The sequence below is a fragment of the Brachypodium distachyon genome, chromosome 3, assembly GCF_000005505.3.
Source record: "Brachypodium distachyon strain Bd21 chromosome 3, Brachypodium_distachyon_v3.0, whole genome shotgun sequence".
In the NCBI taxonomy this organism is placed as follows: domain Eukaryota; kingdom Viridiplantae; phylum Streptophyta; class Magnoliopsida; order Poales; family Poaceae; genus Brachypodium; species Brachypodium distachyon.
Window position 1 is genome coordinate 1716019 of NC_016133.3, and position 24396 is coordinate 1740414.

At 43.1% G+C, this 24396-nt stretch overlaps 1 protein-coding gene across 1 annotated transcript; it reads left to right on the forward strand.

The window, feature by feature from the left end:
• Nucleotides 1–18729: 18729 nt before the first annotated feature.
• LOC100830942 (PHD finger protein ALFIN-LIKE 3) lies at nucleotides 18730–23022 on the forward strand (the record flags this gene model as incomplete). The annotated part of the gene is made up of 4 exons (XM_024462006.1): nucleotides 18730–18868; nucleotides 21437–21469; nucleotides 21589–21814; nucleotides 22434–23022. Coding segments are annotated over 4 exons (822 nt in total), but the record flags the coding sequence as incomplete, so codon positions are not given.
• Nucleotides 23023–24396: the final 1374 nt, after the last annotated feature.

Here is a 24396-nt window from a genome sequence, read left to right on the forward strand (position 1 = left end):
GAAAATAATCACTTTTTTTCCACATGTGTCACATGTCTATTTATCGGCAAGGCGTACGTAGGCTGAGATACGCAACAGCAGAACAGTACGCATATGAACAGTACTCTCCTCCCATTGATCCGAATTGATCACTTTACAAGTACCAAATTCTCAGAGAAATGATACGTTATTATCATAGAATACACAGTCAATGCGAGGGTTTTTGACAGTTTGCTTCAATGCGTGCACGGGCCGGGTGGAGCTCTATAAATTGCAACTCGTGAAACAGAGCACGTACTAGTTCCCGAGAGCCATATAGAGCAACTAAACTAGCATTCCAGCGATGCGTAGCTTCTAAATAAATTGAACCCGATGAATACAACTCATATTAATTTACTTAATTTCCATGTCACTGCTTTAATTTTGTTATTTTTGTTATTTTTTTTATTTTTTGAAAGGTCCATCAACTGCTGGCTTTCCATATATTAGCAGGTAGAAAGATTTACAAGAAACCGCACTAGGCAGAAAGGAGAAAAAAAAGAAGAAATAAGAGAAAGAAGGAGGTTGGAAACTAAGAGAAATCAAGGGGGCTCCCACAGAAGCTTTTTGAGAGCTTTTGCTCCAGCAAACGCCCATGCTTGGGCTTCATCTTTGATGAAACAGGAGAGCTGACCGATTGGAAAAGCTTTGTCTTGGAAAATCCGGGAGTTTCGCTCACGCCAAATGGAGTGACAAACTAGGATGAACATGGAGCTGATTCCCTTCCTGTGCTCGGGGGGACACACCTCCATAAGGCGCTCGTGGAAGGAATTGATGGAGGCCGCCTCGCGGATGGCCACGACGATGCTGCCGCAGTTGTTCCAGAGAGCCACGGAGCACCAGAGCTGGCTGGAAAAGGGACACTCGACGAAGAGATGCAGGGAGGTCTCGAAATTGCGACGGCACAAGAGACAGAAGTAGCAATTGGGCCATCCTCGACGTTGCAGCCTGTCGGCGCACCACAAACGATCTTGAAGCATAAGCCAGGTAAAAAACTTGGAGTTCGGTGGGGTCCAAACGCGCCAGACGGCCTGCCTTAATTTTGTTATCGATCGATCTATGCATGGGAGGCAACAAGGAACTACGGTGCGCAAATTTCTGAATTTGTCTGGTCACAGGGGCGTTCCGCTTGTTCAACCAACGCTTCAATTCTCAGGAGATTTTCTTGGACAAAACTAAAGGAGGCGTCACTGGATTCAGAATTATTTTTTTACTCCATTTTTTATTAATTTCCCATGTGAAAAATAGCCGCGCACATGTAACCAAGAAAAGTACGTCCCCAACTCCGCCCAGGAGCTATACTAGCATTTCAGGACTCATTAACCCGGAATTTCTCACTGAGACACGTCTAATAACTTAAATTAATTGCAGGATTAATTCACTTAAATGCTGAAAGAACTAAAGATTTATTCCTGATTATTTTTTCCTAAGAAATGGCAAACAATGAAAGCTTTGAAGTCCTAGCACCATAAAATGCAGGCAACATATAAAACGCATCTATCTGTTGTCTGTTGAACACTGCATCATGTGTACCTCGTTGATCTGAATTGATTACGACTTCCATGTATCAAATCTTTGAAAGATTTAAAAATAATACTACCTCTGATCCATAATAAGGGCCTCAGATCTAATACAACTTTGTAGTAAGTTAGTACAAAATCTAAGACACTCATTATAAATCGGAGGGAGTAATATATAGTTCGGCATGCATCAAGAACTCCATAAAGTTCAGGCAACAGCGATATTGGTAAAAATTCATGCCAGGGGCAAACGCATGTACATATATACGAATTCTCAGATGGTGGAAGCTAGATATATAAGTCTCTCAGACATTTTGTATGCACGGATAAAGGTGTGCAAATAGTACGTGGAGTAATTTTGGCTCTAGAGTTCTTTTTTGAGCGATCAGTGGCGTGGAGAACTAAAGTGAGCTTGATCACCCCAATGCATGCATGTTGGAGTGAGCTAGGCTTAGGAGGCAACGGGAAACTAAGATACTATACCCTGATGGAGTGTTTCACGGGATATCCTATGAAGAGAATTCACGTTAAATGACGGTGGAATGGAGGCTCCTCTTGAGAGTCAAGAAGATCAGTCCTTTTGAAAAAGCAAAGCAGTATGCTCGAGAGAAGGTCTCCCTATTGCAAAGGAACCTGTGCTCTAAGGTGTGAAGACGTACATTGATGCCCATGAGAAGATTTACTTGCCACCGCCTTCTGCGCAGCTTTTCCATGTCGTGGCGTACCTTTCTTGTGTGACACATTTGATTCTTTCCCCCTAATAAATTACTAAGAGCCAGCATTTACCTTTATATTCTTTTGTTAGTTATCGAAACCTTCCATATACTAGCTTTTTACCCGTGCTTTGCTACGGAATCATTAAATTTTTTTTTTTTACAACTGAAGACAACATGATACTCAGCTTATGAACTAATGCCAGCTCGATGATAGGTTTTGCTGAATTTGAACTCCAACCCAAACTCATGGACATTGGAGAGGAAATGCAGTAGTAAAGACTGTAAGGGAGGATTATGACTTGAAATTTTAACTCATGAGTTTGTACAATCTACTTGTCAGGGGTGACAAGAGAATGACTAGAAAGAAGTGAATTGACGACCACCAACTCTAAACTTTATAAGTAGAAAAGATACACGCAAATGATTAATTATAAGTATTGGAGGCATGAGCAAAGTATGTTAAACGGTAAAACGAAGTACTAAAGTTTTTGAAATGTATAGAGTACATAACACAATGCGAACACTAGTTGTGTTGTGTCAACGGTACTTGCACTGATTAGAAAAAACCAATTACTGACAGCCTGCCAAACACCTTCTATGACAGGTAAGCCGTCATAGGACGTTTTCCCACCAATGGTGACTAGTATCCATTGACAAGTGGTTAGCTGTGCCTGCTCGTCAGCGGAGGTGCTCACAACTTAGCGCTTAGTCTACGGGTAATTATGTACGGACAGCTGGAACGAGTTCCCAGGGAGGGAGGTGTTCACTCACCATAGATTGTGGAGTAGTCTACGGCTTAGGCTGGTCATAGTGGGAGTAACAAAGGTGGTAACTAAAGTGCCAACTAAGCAATTTTGATGATGTGTCATGTTATTAATGAGGAAAAAAATGTTTATGGTAACTAGATATGTTACTATAACATCACACAAACAAATCAAGATGAGTCTACAACCTAATAAATAACACAATGCATGACACCACATATATGTTACTACCCACTGTGGAGGTAGTAACTTGGACTAGTAACTATGTTACTACTCTAAGTTACTTTCCACCGTGACCAGTCTTATAAATAACTTTTGGGACCCACACATGCATTTACGTACTATTGGGACTAACCTGTCACCGTCGGTACGTATAATACTGGGATCTCCAATGTATTTACTCTTTTTGAACCATCACCTAGCTAGCTCATGTCGTTTTTTTTCTCTTTTTGTTGACTTGTTCGACACTAATTGCTATCTGGCTTTTCCTGGCACCGTTGAATAATGAATAATATATGCCTGTGTCCGTCAACTGATAGAGAGGCCGACTCGGGTCTCCCCTCTTTCTGAAAAAAACAACATAAGGATTAATTATCGGAGTCACTTATTGGCAGCTTTATTTTGCAAGATCCAATTTCCCCCTTTTAAAAACCAACAAAACGCGAAAGATTGGAGGCATGGAATTTTTTCAAACATGGATAACCAGGCTGATTGGCCCATAAATAGGAGAAATGTGCTTGCCAGATGCTTCAGATGCTAGACGCTACACAATACCATGCAAGTCTACAAATGGAGTAGAATAGTTGACAGAACAATTTCACAATTCACGCATATATAGTTTCAATTCGCATTTATCAGTTTTTCTTTTGGTCTTGTGCATCTAAACTTCACTGGACATGGGAGTCACCTGGAACTTTTAGTCTGCAATACTGCAGCAGAATCGTAGATAAGCTGTCTTTCCTGCTTGGCTTGGTTTGCGGAACATTTGGCAAATGGTGTAATATAGTTAGGTTTTTCTTTTCCAGTTTCCGTTGAGAAAAAAACTCAGGTGACCTGACTTGGTCGAGTGCTGAGTGACGACCACACAAAAGAAACCCGGAGCGGCCTAAGTTTTCTTGTCTGTTTGGAATTAGTACTTTCTTCGTTTCATAATTTTTGTCGAATATTTATCTAGACATTTTAAAAAAATAGATACATTTTTTTTGGAAATTTGAGACAAGAATTATGAATAGGAGGGAGTACTTCATTAGTACCGTGTCAGCACTTTTTTCACGGACGTTTCAGCTTCTTTAAGCAACAAACGCTGCACATGCGTGCATATTGAACGCTGCAGCATTTCTCTTTTTTTTACAGGGAAAATTGCAGCAATAATTAAGCAATGGTACTGGCTGACGCCTGCCCTCACATGCATATACTGCTATATAAGTGATCGCCTTTTGTGCTTGCATCGCCACTTCTCACACATTTGTGTCGACAACACATAGGCTGAAGTTGAATTGAACATCACTTGTTTTAGGCTTGAGAGGCAACAGGAAAGTAAAACGCCCGCATCAGAAGATCTCATGGACCCGGCCCGACAGACCAAGGCCCACGGAAATGGAGGACGAGCCCAACTGGCTCCAGCGACATGGCCCATCTCGACACCCACGGAAATGGAGGAGCCGGTTTTGATATCAGTGAGAAGGTTGGATTTCACGGACTGGAAGTGGAGGCGGACCTAACTTTTTAATATTGCGTGTGGGCCAAATACAATGCGATTCTTTTTAATATTGCGTATGTCAAATAATAAAATAATAAGTGCCTGCTCTCACAAATCTATACGAGTTGTTTTGGTGAAACAGAGGTATATTTACCATGTGGCCCAATAAATTGGTAGACTCTTCTAGTAGCTCCAACTACGTGACATGTAATAACATTGAATTTACCTGGGATTAATGTAGTTTCCATGCCGGCTCACTACTTATATATAAATGGCTCTTTATTACCATATATGTATTATCTGAAGCTTCTTCTCATTTCTCAAGCTTCTTTTCTCAGAGGCTCGATCGCTAGAGACCGCCTTTATCTCAGTAATTGACGTTTCAATGTCACATGTATGCATGCACCAGTGCTAGCTAGCAGATGACACTATATAGCTAGCAAAATCGAAGTGGTGTACACAAGCTGCTAGCTATAGTACGTACGTGCTAAGATGCAAGAGATTCTCCGTCCTTGCTTTTACTGTTCGATCTCTCCTTGCATGCATATCTTAGTTATCTCAAGCTCCTTGGTTTTTCTTGGGTATACGTTTGGGCTTGGAGGGCAGTGGGAATCCAATTGTGTGTGCTTACAATTTCTAGTTTGCATATCTTCACCTGCACGTCCGGTTGTAAGCACTCTGCTCGGCAACAAGACAATCCAGCAGAGCATGGCCTTGATATGTTTCACCCGATTCGGTCGATCCTTGTGGCCCGAGGTTTTTGAGACGAAGACAGAACGGAACTGAGAGAAAGTGTTTGCGGAGGCAGTACTGTCAGCGTCGAAACAATTAGCATGTGTCTGTTCGATCAATGTTGGTACACCAAGGACCACTTCCACTAGAAATGCATCCCAAATCATTTGATCGAGTTTAGAAAAAGATTCAGATCATTTGTTCTCTTGCCCTTGAATACATGCATGATCCACACAAGAACTGCAAGCAATACTCCACGCGGAAGTGCAGGGAGAAGCATCACACCATAGAAACTGCAAGCAATACTCGACACACAGGAGTTCTATTCCTGTCGGGATTCACATTTTCCTGTTGGATCTTGGCCGACAGGGATATTCATGTATGTGGTAGTTAACCCGCCGAGCCATTCCACCGCTTCACACACACGCGCCGCCACCGTCGAGGTTGTCTGCATCCCACACCACTTGTTTGAGTTGGCTACTCCATTCACAATAGAAGACTATCAAAGATGCCTTGCTGCAATAGCTGCTTGAAGCCTCAATGCCAAATCGTCGATGTATTAAGCTTTTGTTGTATCGTTTTGAGGAAATGTCAGGGCCTGTCACATTTCTTTGATTTCTGTGCATTTTGGTGTTTCATTTATATTTTTGATGAAAAGTCTTTCAAAATTCTTTTGTTTATTTTAACGGAATCATATATCTTGTTACATGTTAACATGTACGTGCATTTCTCTCACGAGGGAGTGTCTCATTGCTACAAAGTCATTTATGTGCTGGAGGCTAGAGAGATGAGAGGCGTGGGCAGGACAGGGCCAACCCATCTGATTTTTATCTCTCGCGTGTCTCTGTACTATGCATGCATATTAAGCTACCTTGTTAACTGCAAGATATTAATATAATAAAAGCTATGCATGTGAATTTGGTGCTGTCAGATCTTACAATCACATATGCTGCGTGCAGACCGGGTCAATAAATCCACACACCACTATACCTTTATCGTGTCCATATATATATCTCTATGGATGATAAATTTTTTCGTGCCTGTTTCCACCATTTTTTTTTCATATGTCTATGCATGACAACGCGTGGACTGAACTCGGCAACAAAGCACTTGATTAGGCTTGGGAGGCAAAGGGATGCCAAAACTCGCTAGGAGGAGCGGGAGTGCACGTAAACAACAAAAGCCAGTTTCTTTTATATGCTTATTGGCAGCCTTTCTTTTTTGATAGGCTTATTGGCAGCCTTTCTTTTGCAACAAAATGTGCTTGCCGTTTTAAGAACCAACAAAATGTGAAAGATTTGGAGGGCGTGGAAATTTCAAATATAGATAACAAGGCAGATTGGCCCATAAATAGGAGAAAAATGTTCTTGCCAGCAGATGCTTCAATTTACACATCTCGCATAGTTTTGAACTCATATTTATCAGTTTGTACGTTGTCTTGTGCAAACTTCCTTAGGCTTGGGAGTCACCTGGTATTTATAACTCTGCCAAGTCCCGAAGAATGAATCGTAGATAAGCTAGCTATGTTCCTTGCTTGGCTTAGTTTGCAGAACATTTGGCTGTTCCTTTTCCAGTTTCGTATGTTGCGTACGTGCTCCTCGGGCGCTCTCTCTCTCTCGCTGATGCGGTCAAAGCTAGCGACGCGCCTGGATGCCTCTGTGTGGCAGAATCGCCTTGTCCTGCCGAGGCCCGCCTTGTCACGATGGCGTGTGATGCCTCTGTGATATTTGATTCTGCCCTTTTTGCTTTCTAAAAAAAAAAGACCATAGAGTAGCTAGGGCGCTGTGAGGAGCTAGGTCCATAAATGGAAGAAACGGAGAGCAGGGACGGACGGCCCAGGACAACCTTCCCCATGAGACGGACGGCCGAGGAAGCAGGACAGAGCGCGTCTAGAGCCTATAAAGCCTCAAGCCCTAGCCTTCCCCTCCCCCAAAACCCTAGCCTCGACATCTCGCCGCCGTCTTCGCCCAACGAAACCCTATACAGCCGCCGTCTCCCTCCTCCTCCTCGCTGCGGCCACCAAAACAGCGGCCGTCATATCGCTCGCAGCGGCGCTTTCTCCTCCGCGGACGCGATCCGGAATCCCGATTTGTCCTTCTCCTCCCAAGGTAAGGTGTGTTTGTCCGCTGTGATCCGGAATGTTTTGTTGATGGCGGAGGCGGAATTCATGGAGGAACTGGCCAAGCCCCTCGGCCTCGGCCTCAGCCTCGCCGGATTGAGATGTGATGAACCCTGCCGGCCAGGATTTTCTACCACCGTACGTGCGCAGGTATGTACGTACCCAGATATCTGCCTGCGTACCATGAATTCATGCATTTTCTTGGGATATGCGCACCATTTTCTGTGGTGAATTTTGCATCTGACGCTAGTAAGGACCAGTTTCCAAGGATGCTACGTACAGTACTCCCACCATGCACACACACTAGTAGTACTACAAAGAGCAACTGTACGGCGCAGTGTGTTTTTTATATATGGACGTTGTTCTAGCATTTCTCTGTAGTGCTTTCCACTATTTTTGTTTTTCCTGATGTACATATGTTGCGAATGGTTTTTAATTTTTTCCGATGCATTTTCAGTGCTTTCTAGTAAGCATGGTCATGCCCCTAGCTAGCATGGTAACATTTAGTGTAGCTAGTAGATGTCTTATCCTTGTATGTTTCTATTCCCTCCATTTCGGTATAGACGGCCGATTTTCCTAGTCTTCCCTATTCCAGTATACGGGCCGATATCCCTTGATTTCGTCATACAAAGCTGCGAGCGCGCCCGCCTCTTTAATCTTCATAATTAATCCCCACGCACAACCTCACCCTTGTATGCCACATCTTCCCTTCTCCTTCCTCCTTCAAGACGCCGGCAAACTCTCACCTCCCTCACTCTGTCGCTGGCGTGCGAGCTCCATCCTCTCATGTTGAAAACGCCGACGATCTATCATCTCATGGTCAACACGCTGGCTTGCTATCTTAATTTCCTCGCTCCTTCCAGCAGCGCCTCGGCCCGCAGCACCTCGACCGGCCACAACATCACCTGGATCAGCAGTGGCTTGAAACACAGCAGAAGGATAACACTGTGGCAGAAGGAAAGCACACGGTGTCAGTCTATAATTTTCGAGCATTTTCCCTCCAATTCTTATGTCCACCTTTTCCATCGTCGCGCCAAAAATCGCGTCGCTTGTTGCGAACCGAGAAAGACGCAGCGCCTTATATTAATTGCCTCAGCAGGTGAAATGGTCATTTCCAGTAGCGGCTTGAAACATGGCAGAACGAAAACACGGTGACAGAAGGGAAACACGCTGGCAGAAAGAGCGGGGCCGATATATGTGGGTGCTGCTGGCCGTTGGCGGGTCCTGTAGGCAACCATTGAATAAGCTTATATTCTTCATTTAATAGGGGTTTCATCCAACACCATCACATTAATAAGATTAACATCAGTCATATGGTCTAAGTGCTAAAACACCACCGGCCTAGCTACAAGGCCAGTACAACAAAATCAATTAATTTCTCTTATGAGTTCTTGTAATTAGTTAGCTTAGCACTCCGAGCTAGGCATGCTCTCATTAGTTATGCCATGAGTTAAAAAATTCCTTTCTGACAAAATCAATTCGCTCAAGAGAATATGCATGGCTAGTAGTTTTAGGTCATCCTTTTCCTTGAAAAAACTGACAGAGGGAGGAGAAGAGAAGATATGCTGGGGCTGATAGGTAGGACCTTCATCTTAAAGGTTTCGTTGTGCTTTCTACCACCGCGCTATCTTGGTTGGCACCAACTTGAGTATCCCGATTTTACATTGATTGAAATTGAGACGAGCCCATTATCTTTTCTCCCGCTTGCCGATGGCGCGTCCTGCAGGCAACCATTAAATAAGCTCATATTCTTCATTTAATCGTGACCTTTCTTCCATAGCACGGGATACACTATCAAAAGCACATTGGCTAGGAGGCAATTATGTTTGATTGCCATGAAAACTCCGCTCCAAAATATCTCAAACAAGTGAAGCAACTTTCTATTTATTTTAGTTTGTTGCTTTTGAGCACCCAAACAAGGTGCCTGTCGATAGCTCTGGTTTCTGAGGTTACTATTGTAGCACAAATAAGTAAGCCATACCAAATCTCGTAATATTGCAGAATAATCTTGGTGAGGACATGAAACCTAGCTTTCCTTATTAGAGAGCAATAAAATTGCAATTACGATGGCACTACGTACCGATGCCCTGGTGATATTAGAAACAAGACTCAAAGTCATATTCCATACAAGCGGCAGGTCGATTCATCAGCACATTTAGAGCACTAGGTTACTGTTTACATTTCACAACTTAGCTAGAGACATATTTGCTCATATTGTTTTCAAATCCATTTGTTCTCTTGTTGCACACGGAAAAAATATAGTGTTGGAGCTCTTCATAGCGTTGTTACGTCTCTCTCATCGGTGTGCTTCGAAAGGTATTCACGTTCATATGATAGTCTATTTATAATCTGCACCCCATGTACATTTCTTCTTCTGCAAAGTTAATGTCAGAATCACAGGCCTTGATCTATTTCTGCTATTGTGTTTTTGTGTTGTGTTGACCCTTACCACGTTGTTGAATTCCTGCAAAAGTTGCCTGTCAATTACCACCATCCAACTGCATCCATATATAGTTTCAGTTCGATTGGGGTTGTTGACATGCAACTTTTGCAGGAGTTCACCAACAAGGTAAGAGTGATTATCACAATACTGTAACATAACAATAATAACATATCAAAGCCAACAATTCTAACAATAAATTTGCAGAAGAATAAAGGTACATCTATTGCAAATCACATATAGACTATCATGCGAGCGTAAACCATTTGGAAAGCACACATTTGAGAGAGACATAAGTATGTTGCGAATAGCTCCAACACTACCACTTTCCGTCCGCATAAGGAGAATAGATGAATTTGAAAGCAGTATAGAGCAATATGTCTCTAGCTGCTGTTGTGAAATGTTAGCAGGAACCCAGTGCTCCAAATATGATGAATCTGCTTGCCGCTATGCAATATGGCTTCCGAATCTTGTTTCTAACATCACAAGGGCATCAGTAGTGTCAACATACGTAATTGCCATTTTATTGCTCTCTAGTAAGGAAAGCTAGCAGTTTCATGTACTCAGGGAGATTATCCTGCATAATAATAAGATTTGGTGTGGTTTATTTATCTATGGAACAGTAGTGACCTCACGGATTTGGCAACTTTTGATGGCCACCTTAATCGGGGAGCTCAGAAGCAACAATGTAAAATCAATAGAAAGTTGTCTTCAGTTCTTCGAGTTATTTTGGAGGTTGTATATCCTGTGCCATTGCAGAAAGATCACAACAAAGATCATCACATGTTTTTTAGATCCTTTTTAGATAATGGAAGAGAACATCTCTCCATGTCTCTGCATCCGATGCAGACAAAGCCACATTATTAAAAGTTGGCAAATAAATAGGGGTTTCAATCAAACACCATCTCAATAATGAGATTAACATCGGTCATATGGCTGGTCTAAGTGCTAAAACACCACCGGCCTAGCTACAAAGCCAGTACAACAAAATCAATTAATTCCTCTTATGAGTTCTTGTAATTAGTTAGCTTAGCACTCCGAGCTAGGCATGCTCTCATTAGTTATGCCATTAGTTAAAAATTCCTTTCTGACAAAATCAATTCGCTCAAGAGAATATGCATGGTAGTTGTTTTAGGTCATCCTTTTCCTTGAAAAAACTGATAGAGGGTGGAGAAGAGAAGATATGATGGGGCTGATAGGTAGGACCTTGATCTTAAATGTTTCGTCGTGCTTTCTACCACCGCGCTATCTTGGTTGGCACCAACTTGAGTATCCCGATTATACATTGATTGAAATTGAGATGAGCCCATTATCTTTTCGCGTGCTTCTTTATAGGCCGCTTTCCCTAGTTTCTCGATCCTGGTTTTCAAGGCCGATATCTCCAAGTTCCTCGTACGAAGCTACGACGAGTGCATGCCTATTTAATAGGTGCTTTCTACTGTACCTAATACTTCATATTAGACTAAACAGTTGATTGGGGATGGGCATTCTAGACTTTTCACATATGCTAGCTACGCCATCAATATCTTCTCCAAGCCGGCGCCCCGCCCTCCTTGCGCAAGCAGCCGCTGGCTTCCTCGAAGGGAGCCGCCGTCAACCTGCTCGAAGCGAGCCGGCGTCGACCTATCGCCGTCCTCTCAGAAGCGCACCGCTGCTGGACTCCGCGAAGTGCGCGTCCGCCGGCCTCCTCGAAGCGTAACATGGCAAAATGAAAACACGGTGGTAGAAGGGAAATATGCTGGCAGAAAGAGCAGGGCCGATGTGGGTGCTGCTGCCCGCTTGCCAATGGCGCATCCTGCAGGCAACCATTAATTAAATAAGCTTATATTCTTCATTTAATTGTGACCTTTCTCTATAGCACAGGCTACACTATCAAAAGCACATTGGTTGGGAGGCAATCATATATAGTTGATTGCCATGAAAACTCCGCTCCAGAATATCTCGAAGTGAAGCAACTTTCTATTTATTTTAGATTTTTGCTTTTGAGCCCCCAATTAAGGTGCCTATCGATAGCTCTGGTTTCTGATGTTACTATTGTAGCACAAATAAGTAAGCCACACCAAATCTCGTAATATTGCGGAATAATCTTGGTGAGGACATGAAACCTAGCTTTCCTTATTAGAGAGCAATGAAATTGCAATTGCGATGGCACCACGTACCGATGCCCTGGTGATATTAGAAACAAGATTCATAGTCATATTCCATACAAGCGGCAGGTCGATTCATCAAAATATTTAGAGCACGAGGCTTAAATTTCAGAATTGTAGCTAGTGATATATTTGTTCATACTGTTTTCAAATCCATCTATCCTCTAGTTGCGCACAGAAAAACGATAGTGTTGGAGCTCTTCGCAGCGTTGTTACGTCTCTCCCATCGGTGTGCTTTGCGAAAGATTCACATTCGTATGATAGTCTATGTAATCTGCACCACATGAAAATTTCTTCTTCTACAAAGTTAATGACAGAATCACTGGCCTTGATCTGTTATTGCTGTCGTGTTTTTGTATTTTGATGACTCTTACATGTTGTTGAATTCCTGCAAAACTTGCCCGTCAACAACCACAATCGGACTGCATCCATAGTTTCAGTTCGATTGTGGTGCAACTTTTGCAGGAATTCACCAACAACGTAAGGATCATCGTCATAGTACATAACATAACAACAATAACAGATCAAAGACAACAATTTCAACAATAAATTTACAGAAGAACAAAGGTACATGTATTGCAGATTACATATAGACTATCATTCGAGCATGAATTGTTTGCAAAGCCCACCATTGAGACCGACATATAATATGTTGCCAATAGCTCCAACACTAGCACTTTCCGTCCACATATGGTGGATAGATGAATTTGAAAGCAGTATGGAGCAATATATCTCTATCTGTAGTTGTGAAATTTAAGCAGGGACCCAGTGCTCCAAATATTTTGATGGATCTGCTTGCCGTTCCTATGCAATATGGCTTCCGAATCTTGTTTCTAACATCACAAGGGCATCAGTAGTGTCAACGCACGTAATTTCCATTTTATTGCTCTCTAGTAAGGAAAGCTAGCAGTTTCATGTACTCAGGGAGATTATCCTGCAGAATAATAAGATTTGGTGTGGCTTATTTATCTGTGGTACAGTAGTGACCTCACCGACCAGATCTGTTGATGGGCACCTTAATTGGGGAGCTCAAAAGCAACAATGTTAAATCAATAGAGAGTTGGCTTCAGTTCTTTGAGTTATTTTGGAGCTGCTTTTTCATAACAATCAACTATGGTAGCCTCCCTCCAATGTACCCTGTAGGTTGTATATCATGCGGAAGATCACAACAAAGATCACTTGTTTTTTAGATCCCTTTTTAGATAATGGAAGAGAACATCTCCCCCTGTCTGCATCCGAAGATGCAGACAACCCCACATTATTAAAAGTCAGCAAATCAACAGGGGATCAACCCAACACCATCTCATTAATAAGACTAACATCAGTCACATGGTCTAAGTGCTAAAACAAAACCGGCCTACAAAGCCAGTGCAACAAAATCAATTCCTCTTATGAGTTCTTGTAATTTGTTAGCTTAGCACGCCGAGCTAGGCATGCTCTCGTTAGTTATGCCATTTCCTTTCCGACAAAATCAATTCGCTCAAGAGAATATGCATGGCTAGTAGTTTGAGGTCATCCTTTTCCTTGAGAAAATTGACAGAGGGAGGAGAAGAGAAGATAGGTCGGGGCTGATAGGTAGGACCTTGATCGTGAAGGCCGGTTTCGCCTTGCTTTCTGCCACCGCACTATCTTGGTTGGCATCAACTGAGTATCCCGATTTTACATTGATTGAAATTAAAAAGAGCCCAGTATCTTTTCACCTGCTTCGTTTTAGACGGCCGATTTCCCTAGTTTCTCGATTCTGGTATTCAAGACCGATATCTGCCAATTCCTCGTACAAAGCTACGAGTGCATGCCTATTTAATAGGTGCTTTCTACCGTACCTAATACTCCATTAGACTAATGGAGTATTAGGGATGAGCATTCTAGACTTTTCACATATGCTAGCTACACCATCAATCTTCTCCAAGCCGGCGCCCCGCCCTCCTTGCGTGTGCAACTAGACGCTGGCTTCCTCGAAGGGAGCTGCCAACCTCCTCGAAGAGAGCCGCCGTCGACCTACAGGCAGCCTCTCTGAAGCGCGCAACCACCGGACGTACTCCTCGAAGTGCGCGTCCGTCGGACTCCTTGAAGAAGCACGCCAATGGCAGCCTCCTCGAAGCGTGCCATCACCGGCCTCCTTGCATCCCGTCGCCGCCCACGTGCCGCCGCCGGTCTCGCTCCGGTGAGATGCAGGCCTGATTCGGCTCTATAAAGTGCAGAAAAACGGATCGTATGTACTATAGTTTCGGTGATGCTGGAGCACCTAGAGCTAGCATTTCAGAGCTTGTAATTAAATTGAACCCCATGAACAGAATTAATATTTGCTTTCAGTGCTTGCAATGGCATCACCTTAATTTTGATTTTTCCATTCATGCATATTATATTGGTGGGTAGCTAGGCTTGGGAAGCAACGAGGAACTAATTAAGATGCGCGTAGCTTGGATCATCAGGCACTCCGCATGCTCGACCACCCACAAAGATTTTGGCCCGCCTGCTCAAATAATGGCTCCTGTCCAGAGGAACTGAGAAACACAAAAGTACCGTTTTGCGGAACAGCTCTAAGATTTTCTCTTCTAGAATACACCAGGACGGTGTATCATCATTTATAGAAGGCTCCGACGCAGCACATACAAAAGTTATAGATTACATCTTAGCCGGTATCTGTCCATGGTAACTCTCCTCCACCCGTTTTGCGGAACAGCTCTAAGTATGTATTGATAAGTGCTTATTGATAAATAATGACTAACCTTTTGATGTCTTTGTTTGTCAGCACTTTGCTCAGTAAGAACTAGAAGTAAACTCTACGCAGTCAGGTGATTCGCCTCAGTTTGGTATCTTCGGTTCACACGCCCCATGTTTCAAAAAACAGGAAGAAAGGCACTCGAGGAGGGGAGCGCGCATACTGAATTTCCACTCCAGCACCAGTTAATTTTGATTTCTGTTAGGGAAATGAGAGAACATAATTTAATTTTATAAACTTAGGGATGTTTATATATATGAGACGTTATATGCGGGATCAATGTAGTTTCCGTTCTAGGGCACACCTTTTCTTATATAAGTTTCTCTAATTTGTTATCCCGATCTTCTGCTCAGGCTTCGTAAAAAGCATGTGGAGCTACGTTTCGATATCAGACGCATGCAACGGTACTGGCAAAGAGAGAGTGCGGAAATGAAATGAGAGAAGGCGCGCTTGGGCTTGTGATACAAATTGGGACATCTCGCTGTTTAAGTACAGACACATTGTCAAGTGTTACAACCTACAACCATAAGGAAGTAGAACGCATTAGCTAATACGTTTTCTTGCTGAAGTTCTTGGGTTTGGGCTTGGAAGGCAACGGGAATTCAAGCAGTGGGGGTATACAACCTCTAGCTTGCCTTACTTTCCCAAGAGGTGTGTTTATTAGCACATGTTGAGTTCAGATGCATGGTGCCGCAGTTCCTGCACATGTTGAGCTCTCCATGCGGCACTAATGTACCACTTGTTGCAGTCCAGATATGTAGCTTAGCTGCAGCTGCTGAATAAACGAGAACCATATGTTGTAAAGTTCAGTTGCTCTAAAGTCCCACTACTTATTAGTTTCTGCGTTCCTTGCCTCCTTTGTTTCGATCGAGACCATATATATGATCGATATCGCCACTTCTTTGATTTCTGTGCATTTTGGTGTTTCATTTCTATTTCCGATGAAAAGTCTTTCGAAATTCTTTTGCTTGTTTTAACCGAATTAATTATATATCTTATTACATGTGCATTCCTATCACGAGGGAGTGTGTCATTGCTACAAAGGTCATTTATGTGCTAGAGATGAGAGGTGTGTGCAGCACACAGGGGAAACACACCTGATTTTTATCTCTCGCGTGTCTCCGTACTGTATGTATGCATGTATATACTTAAGATACCTTGTTAATTGCAAGATTAATATAATAAAGGTATATGTGAATTTGGTGCTGTCCAGATCTTACAAACACATGTGCGTGCACATGGCTCAATAAATCCACACACCACTGTACCATATATCGTGTACCGGTGTACGTCCATGTATCTATATGGGTGACCATTTTTTTCTTGCCTGTTTCCACTCTTTTTTTCACATGTCTATGCATGACAATGTGTGGACTGAACTCGGCAACAAAGCACTTGATTGGGCTAGGGAGGCAAAGGGATGCCTAAATAAACTCGCTAGAAAGAGCGGGAGTGCACCATGTAAACAACAAAAAACCAGTTTTTTTTATAGGCTTATTGACAACCTTTCTTTTCATAGGCTTACTGGCATTTGGCAGCCTTTCTTTTGCAACAAATGTGGTTGCCTTTTTTTTACGGAACAACACAACGTGTTATTATATTGCCAAGAGAGTCAACAAAATGTTGACCCGAGAGTAATACAAAGCAAGAAAAGAAAACCGAAAAACTGAAGAAACCCCAAATGAAGGGGAAAGCTCTCTAGCCGCTTGCCCTTTTAAGAACCAACAAAATGTGAAAGATTTGGAGGCGTGAAAGTTTCAAATATAGATAACAAGGGTGATCGGTCCAAATAGGAGAAAATGTGTTGCCAGATGCTTCACATGCTAGACGCTGCACACCTTCAAGTGTGCCGCGCGCTCTGTACGTTAGCATGCGACTACAAGCCTAAAATAGTTGACAGCGAGCATGGATGATCAATTTCACAGATCTTGCATAGTTCTGAACTCGTATTTATCAGTTTGTTTTCTTGTGAAACTTCATTAGGCTTGGGAGTCACCTGGAATTTATAACTCTGCCAAGTCCCGAGGAATTGTAGATAAGCTAGATATGTTCCTTCCTTGGCTTAGTTTGCAGAACATTTGGGTGTTTCTTTTCCAGTTTCGTACGTTGTGTGCTTGACTCGCGCTCTCTTTCACACTCATGCGGTTAGAAGAAAATAATTGTAGAAAGGGGACCCAAAAAAAGTCCCTGGAAGAGAAGAAGAGGGAGAAAAATAACCAAAATAGGGACGGAGAAGCCCTAGTCTGCCGGTTTCAAGGAACACGCACAAACCCTCCTTTGAAAATATTCCCAAATTAAACACGCCACTTGGAGAACCGGCGCGTAGCCATGTTCCTGAAGATCCTTCGGTTGTGCTCCTCCAGAGTCCCCACCAGGGTAGATGAGGCGGCCGCTAAGGCTTCAATTCTTTTAGCTTCCTTTGGAAGACCGAGGAGACACTACAACAAAACATGCCTGTAGAGTCCTTTTTTTTAACACGCCAATGTATTTCGTCTCAACACCAAATGATGAACGCTAAGTAAAGACGTTTTTTGAAACGCTTTACACATCGTCACAATAATCTCTTTAAATTAGGAATTGATTAAAAAAATACATTTACGTTTAACATAGAGACGATATTTGAGACGCTATATAGTAGTTGATGAACTCAGAGATGGGCGTAGCCGTTGGTGTGGACTATATATCTGGCTCCAACCCTTGAATCAGCCACCACAGCTCTTGCGTGAAGCTACTGTCGTTCCAAAGGTGGAGAATCATGTTGGTATGGACACCGCAGAGTTGACAGATCAGGTTGTGGAGTCATCCCCGGATTGCAAGGTTATTGGCTCTGAGGATTTTGTTGTGAGCCACCGTACGTCCAAGCGAAAGCTTGGTAAAACTTTTAAGAATCAAGATTTTCGTGTGACCATCATTGTATATATTTTTTCTATGAAATCCAAGAGAGGGATTATCATTTTGTCAACGCTTAACTGTTTCCAACTTCATAAAAAAATAAAAAGAAAAAGAAAACCCATAAATGGAAGGAAGCGGAGACTAGGGACGGACGGCTCAGGACAACCTTCCACATGAGACGGACGGCCGAGGAAGCAGGACAGAGCGTCTAAAAGCCTATAAATTAAGCCTCCAACCCTAGCCTCGCCCTCCCCCCAAAACCCTAGCCTCCGCATCTCCGCGGCCGCCGCAATCGCCATCGGCCCGCGCGACCCTAGCTATTCCTCGCCGCCCAACGAAGACATATACAGCCGTCGGCCGTCTCCCTCCTCCTCCCCCCCTCTCGCCGCCCACCAAAACAACGGCAGTCTCGCTCGCAGCGGCGCTTTCTCCTCCGAGGACGCGTACGTCCGGGATCCCGATTGGTCCTTCTCCTCCGAAGGTACAGTGTTTGGCTGCTGTGATTTTCGATTTAGGTCAATTGCTTTTGCTTTTGGTTGATGGATTGTTTTGTTGATGGCGGAGGCAAATTAATGGAGATCCCCAAGCCTATAGAGATGGGAGCAGCACGGCAGAGGAGCGCCTGCCGTCCAAGATTTTCTACCACACCGTACGTCCGCAGGTACGTACCCAGTTATCTGGCCCGCGTATCATCAATTCATGCATTTTCTTGGGATATGCGCAGATCTTGAGCAATCTGTGAGCCATTAGCAGTAGTCGATTGTCTATGCTGTGGCACCTCGTGAACTTTGCATCTCGCGTACGCTAGCAAGGACCAGTATCCAAGGATGCAACTGTCCGTGTAGCTAGTGTGTTTTCTATGTTTTTTATGGACTTTCTAGCATTTCTCTGTAGAACTCCACTGTTTTTGCTTTTCCTGATGTACATGTTTCGAATGTTTGTTGGCAGAGGCGAAACTAACGGAGATCCCCCAGCCTAGAGATCGATGGAGCAGCACGGCAGAGGAGCGCCTGCTTCTGGAACTGGAAGCCCCAGCCTCAGCCTCGCCGGAGATGTGATGAACATTGCGTGCCAGGATTTTCTACCACCGTGTGCGCAGGTACGTGCCCAGATATCTGCCCGTACACCATTAATTCATGCATTTTCTTGGATATATATGCGCAGATCTTAAGCAATCTGTGAGCCGATAGCAGTATTCGATTGTCTATGTATTGTGGCCCTCGTGAACTTTGCATCTCACGCTAGTAATTAAGGACCGGTTTACACGGATATATGCTACAGTATACTACTACCATGCACACACACACAGTAGTAACAAAGTGCAATTAATCTGTCCGTGCAGTGTGTTTTCTATGTTTTTTATGGACGTTCTAGCATTTCTCTGTAGTGCTTTCCACTGTTTTTGTTTTCCCTGATGTACATGTTGGGAATGGCTTTTTTTTCCCAATGTCTTTTCAGTGTTTGCTAGTAAGCATGGTAAAACAAAGTTTTTCCAATGTTTTCCCGGCACCGTGTGCATGGTATAACAATCTCATAAAAATAGTACATTTAGTGGAGCTAGTAGAGATGTCTTACCCTTGTATTTATCCATTCCCTCCGTTTCGGTATATAGCTGGCTGATTTCCCCAGTTTTTCGATTCCAGTGTAGGAGGCCAACCTTTCCTGATTCCCTCATAAAAAGCTGCGAGCGCGCACAGCCTCACCTAATTCCCGGTAGATTAAAACTGCATCTCTTTCCTACGCCACAGCGTGGCCCTTCTCCTTCCCACTTCAAGATGCGTACAAACTCTCTCCTCCTCCATATATAGCTCTTGCCAGCGGCGAGCTCCATCCTCTCACGTTGAAGACGCCGACGGTCTCATTCTCTCATGTTCCACACGCCCTCATGTTGTGTCTCTGCAATAAAAATGGTTATCTGATGCATCCGCGCCGGGGCTTTTTCCCCTTTTCAAAAAAAAAAAAACACGCCGACATTGTCAAATTCCATCCTCCCACTTTCCAAGCGCCGGCGACCTCCCTCCTTCATACTTCCGGTCACTCGCCGACTCCCTCTCCTCCGTCCTCCATCCTTCCAGTCATGTGCTGGCGAGCTATATCCTCCCTCCTTCATGTAGCGTCCCGGCCAACACCAGCTGGACCAGCAGCACGTTGAAACATGGGACAAGGAAAACATGGTGGCAGAAGGAAAACACATCCACACAGAAGGAACGGGGCCGATGTGGGGCGCGTCCTGCAGGCAATCATTCAATAATCTTATATTTTGTATTTAATTAATTGTGACCTTTCTGGCATGACACGGGATATAGAACCAATAACGCATTAGTTGGGGACAATCATAGTAGATTGTTATGAAAACTCCGCTCCAAAATATCTCGAACAAGTAAAGCAACTTTCTAGTTATTTTGGATTGTTTCTTTTTAGCCCTCCAACTAAGGTTCCTATCGATAGCTAGCTCTGGTCTCTGGTGTTACTACTGTAAGGCAAGTAAGTAAGCCACAACAAATCTCGTAATTTTGCAGGATAATCTGCGGGAGTACATGAGGCCTAGCTTTCCTTACTGCATAGCAACAAAATGGCAATAACGTTGATAGTACGTACTGATGCCCTTATGATATTAGAAACAAGATTCATAAGTCATATGGCATACTAGAGGCAAGAAGATTCATCAAAATAGTTGGAGCAGTAGGTTCTTGCTTTCATTTCTCAACTGTACCTAGATGTATATATCTCTTCATATTGTTTTCAAATCATCTGTCCTCTAGTCGCACAGGGAAACTAATAGTGTTGGAGCTCTTCGCAACATTGTTATGTCTCTCTCATTTGCTGTGCTTTGCACCAGATTCACGCTCGTATGATAGTCTTTATGTAATCTGCAACAAATGTTTTTTCTTCTGCAAATTAATGTCAGGATTGCTGGATTTAATCTGTTAGTGTTGTTGTTTTATAGTGTTGTCATGACCCTTTAGCCTGTTGTTGAATTCCTGCGAAAGTTGGCTGTCAACAACCACGATCGAGCGTGGTTGTTCGAAGGCAACTATTGCATTAATTCACCAATGAGGTAAGGGTCATCACAACACTATAACATAACAACAATAATAGATCAAAGCCAACAATTCTAACAATAACTTTGCAGAAGAACAAAGGCACATGTAGTTGAGATTACATATAGACTATCACACGTGAGCGTGAATCGTTTACAAAGCACACATCTTTGAGAGACACATAATAATGTTGCGAAGAGCCCAACACTACCAGTTTCCGTTTACGACGGGAGGATAGATGAATTTGAAACCAGTATGGAGCAATATAGCTCTAGCTGCAGTTGTGAAATGTAAGCAGGAACCTAGTTCTCCAAATATTTTGATGGATCTGCTTGCCGCTCGTATGCAATATGACTTCTGAATCTTGTTTCTGACATCACAAGGGCACAAGTAGTGTCAACGTAATTGCAATTTTATTTCTCTGGAGTAAGGAAAGGTAGCAGTTTTATGTACTCAAGATGATTATTCTGCAGACCAATCAATAAGATGTTACAAAATCTTGATATTAGAAAGGGAGCTTGCAGTAATTGTCGCATCGGCTGTGCTGTGTGTTTTGTTGTGTCTTCCTTTTCTTTTTGGAGAATTTTCTGTGTTTTGCTTGACGCGCTTGTCTTGTCACCATGCAGACCAGGACGAGTTCTTTCGTCAATGCGATCCAGGTCAGAGTTACATGTTGATTCTTACATACATCAGAAATTCAGAATTGTGGATCCATCATCATCTTTCGGAATGGAATTAATACTATAGACCCGTTTTCATTCATTTTTTCTGGTTGCAGATAAAAAGGCCTTGTCCTTGTACGGCCACGAAAGCGGGGAATGGGAAGTGATGCTCCCAACAGAGATGTTGCCCGCGGAGTTGCCAGAGCCAGCGCTGGGCATCAACTATGCGCGAGATTCAATGAACCGTCTGCACTGGCTCTCCAAAGTAGCCATTCACGCTGACTCATGGCTCATTGCCGTTGCCTTCTACTTCGAGCAGGTGTTCCTCGACAAACGCCAAAGGTACTAACTATACGACATTTTTTCTTTATTTATCTAGCTACGTAAGATGCTGTTTCAGAAAAAAAAAATCTGCAACAACTTCATGCAAGATGTTTCAGAAAAAATGCATGTACATGGCTATTAATCAGAAACAGTTAACCTATTCACCAAGAAATTATTAGTATAGAGTCAAGATCAAGTGCATCCTACGCTCGTGAGGAATCGTGTTACTTCAGGGTGGCCAATGGGCAAGGGCCTCTTACCGGACAGATAATTGTACTACCATATAATACACAGAATTTAGGTGTGTTCCAAGAAAAGAGTACATATATATGATTCTCAAAAAAGGAGCACATAAGATGATGTTCTCCTATTTTGTTCTTTTGTTGAGAAAGAAAAGGGCACAGCTCTAAACCTCTACAATATATAAGTTGTTCAGTAATGAGCTATGTATTTGTTGTTTAGAATGGTATGTCAAGAAGTAATTTTATGACAACATTGTCATTTAGATCTTCGTTCAGCTGGCTTAATCCTATCAAGCGTGAATGCGCCAAAAGTAATTTGTGTGAAACTTTATTTATAGATGTCATGCAACCTACGTACCTATTATGCTGATTCTGCGATTTTGTTTCCCTGACAGGATGTGTTTATTCAGTATGATGAACGATTTACCAACCGTCCTCGAAAGTTGCTCTTACTTCCACAAATATGAGTGCACTTGTTGCGCCCCAAGAAAGATGCCACCATCTCCAGTTTTAATGGTTTCATCAGGGGATCCAAAGAAGCGCTCTCGGACTACACTAGATGAAGATCTGAACATTAACCCAAGAAATGGCTCGCGGGCTACAGAAGCTGCTGAAGATAATGCTGAGGAGAATAAAGATACGGATCAAGATTATTGGGCAGCTTGCGGTGCTCCGTACAATAAGAATGCGTTCTGGATCTGCTGCGACTTCTGCCACCTGTGGTTCCACGGTAAATGTGTGAACATGACTTCTGCCCAAGCAGAGCAGGTGAGAGAATATAAGTGTCCTGACTGTATCCTTGAGGAACTCGGAGAGTAGCTAGTAGCTACCGTAGATTTAGTTTGCATGTATTGAGGAATAAGTGAGCCGATAGCTACGATTTTTTGCCCGGAGTACCAATCATTGAAACCTCCTTCACATTTCTATGTCGAACAAACAGTTGTTTTGATATTTTAATCAGTCACATGTTGCTTTCCTTTCAAACATCTGTAGGTATATCTGTTTTTATATGGTCCCTGTTGCTAAAGGTAATTGTGTCATCTAGAAAAAGAGAACATAAGATTCCCAAAAATTGGCACATAAGATCTGGTGTTCTCTCCTATTATGACTTTTTTGTTGAGAAATAAAAGGGGGGAGCGCTGTAGTCTGGCACAATATATAAGTCAAGTAATGAGCTATATATCAAAAAGGCATGTTACTTAGATACAAACACAATTACTGCCTGAACGATGGAAATATGAGATCGTATTTCTCTCTACTTGATGCTCCCTCTTGTCGTCCGGCGTCAGCTTCTTTCTGTGGTAGGACATCGCTTCTTTCTGCAGTGCTATGACACGATCATGCCAAAAAAAAAATCACAATGGTTGCCAATTTTTTACTAGTTCCGTAATTAACTGTAATTGTGTGCTCTATATATGATACAGAGGCAGCTGGGGCCAATAAAATACACATATATGAAAATTTATTTATTTTGAAACACATAAGTTTTGCTTTGAAACATGCTGAACACATTTTAGTGAGACGAATGAAATTTCATTGATAACTAGTCAAGAGCATGTGAGCTGGTAAATATATGAGCAACGTTGATACACTGAGATAAGTGTAAGGCGAGCATAACACACGCAGTCATTTTAGTATATTGCCAAGAAGGTCGACACAAGTTTAACCTGCTGGAGAACAGAGTTTACAAGACACACACAAAAAAGAAACAAGAAATAATAGAAAAACAGAACTATAGCACTTAGACAAGAGCCCTAAGGCGAAGCAGCTGAAGAACAAGAGTATAAATTTAAGGAACATCGTCGGCTCCAAAGAGGAGCTTGCCAAGGCCAACATCGTCGCAGTGGACCGATCTCCTAGTAACAGGAGATCATCCTGATCGTCGGAAAGTACTCGACATCGGGTCAAGCTGCGTATGTACGTCCAGGTCAGTATCTGTAAGTCGTGGTTGTGTCCAAGTGCTCGGCTGTGTGGGACTCTATTGCAGCGGAAGTGTGTCACGGTCGAGGGATGTCCGGTGAGGTGTATCACTAAGGGCGAAGACGTGCGTGCAGACAAGGTGGCGGATGTCATCTGTGTGTCTCGGCGAGAAGACAAAAGCTCAAGCGTATAGTGGGACGGTAACCAGTGAAGGTGAGTCTCTTCAATGAGGACATGTCTTTACGTGGAGCTATGGGTTTAGCTAGCACATATTGCGCTAGGTGTGGGTGGTGTAGTCCATGCGGGAGCTAGCATGACTGGGAGTCTGGATCATACGTTGCGTGCAGTCGATGAGTCGTGAAGCTGCGGAGAGTCAAGTTCAGGGGGAGCATGAGGAGACGGCAAGTAAAGATTAGGGGAAGATTGTTGGAAATAATC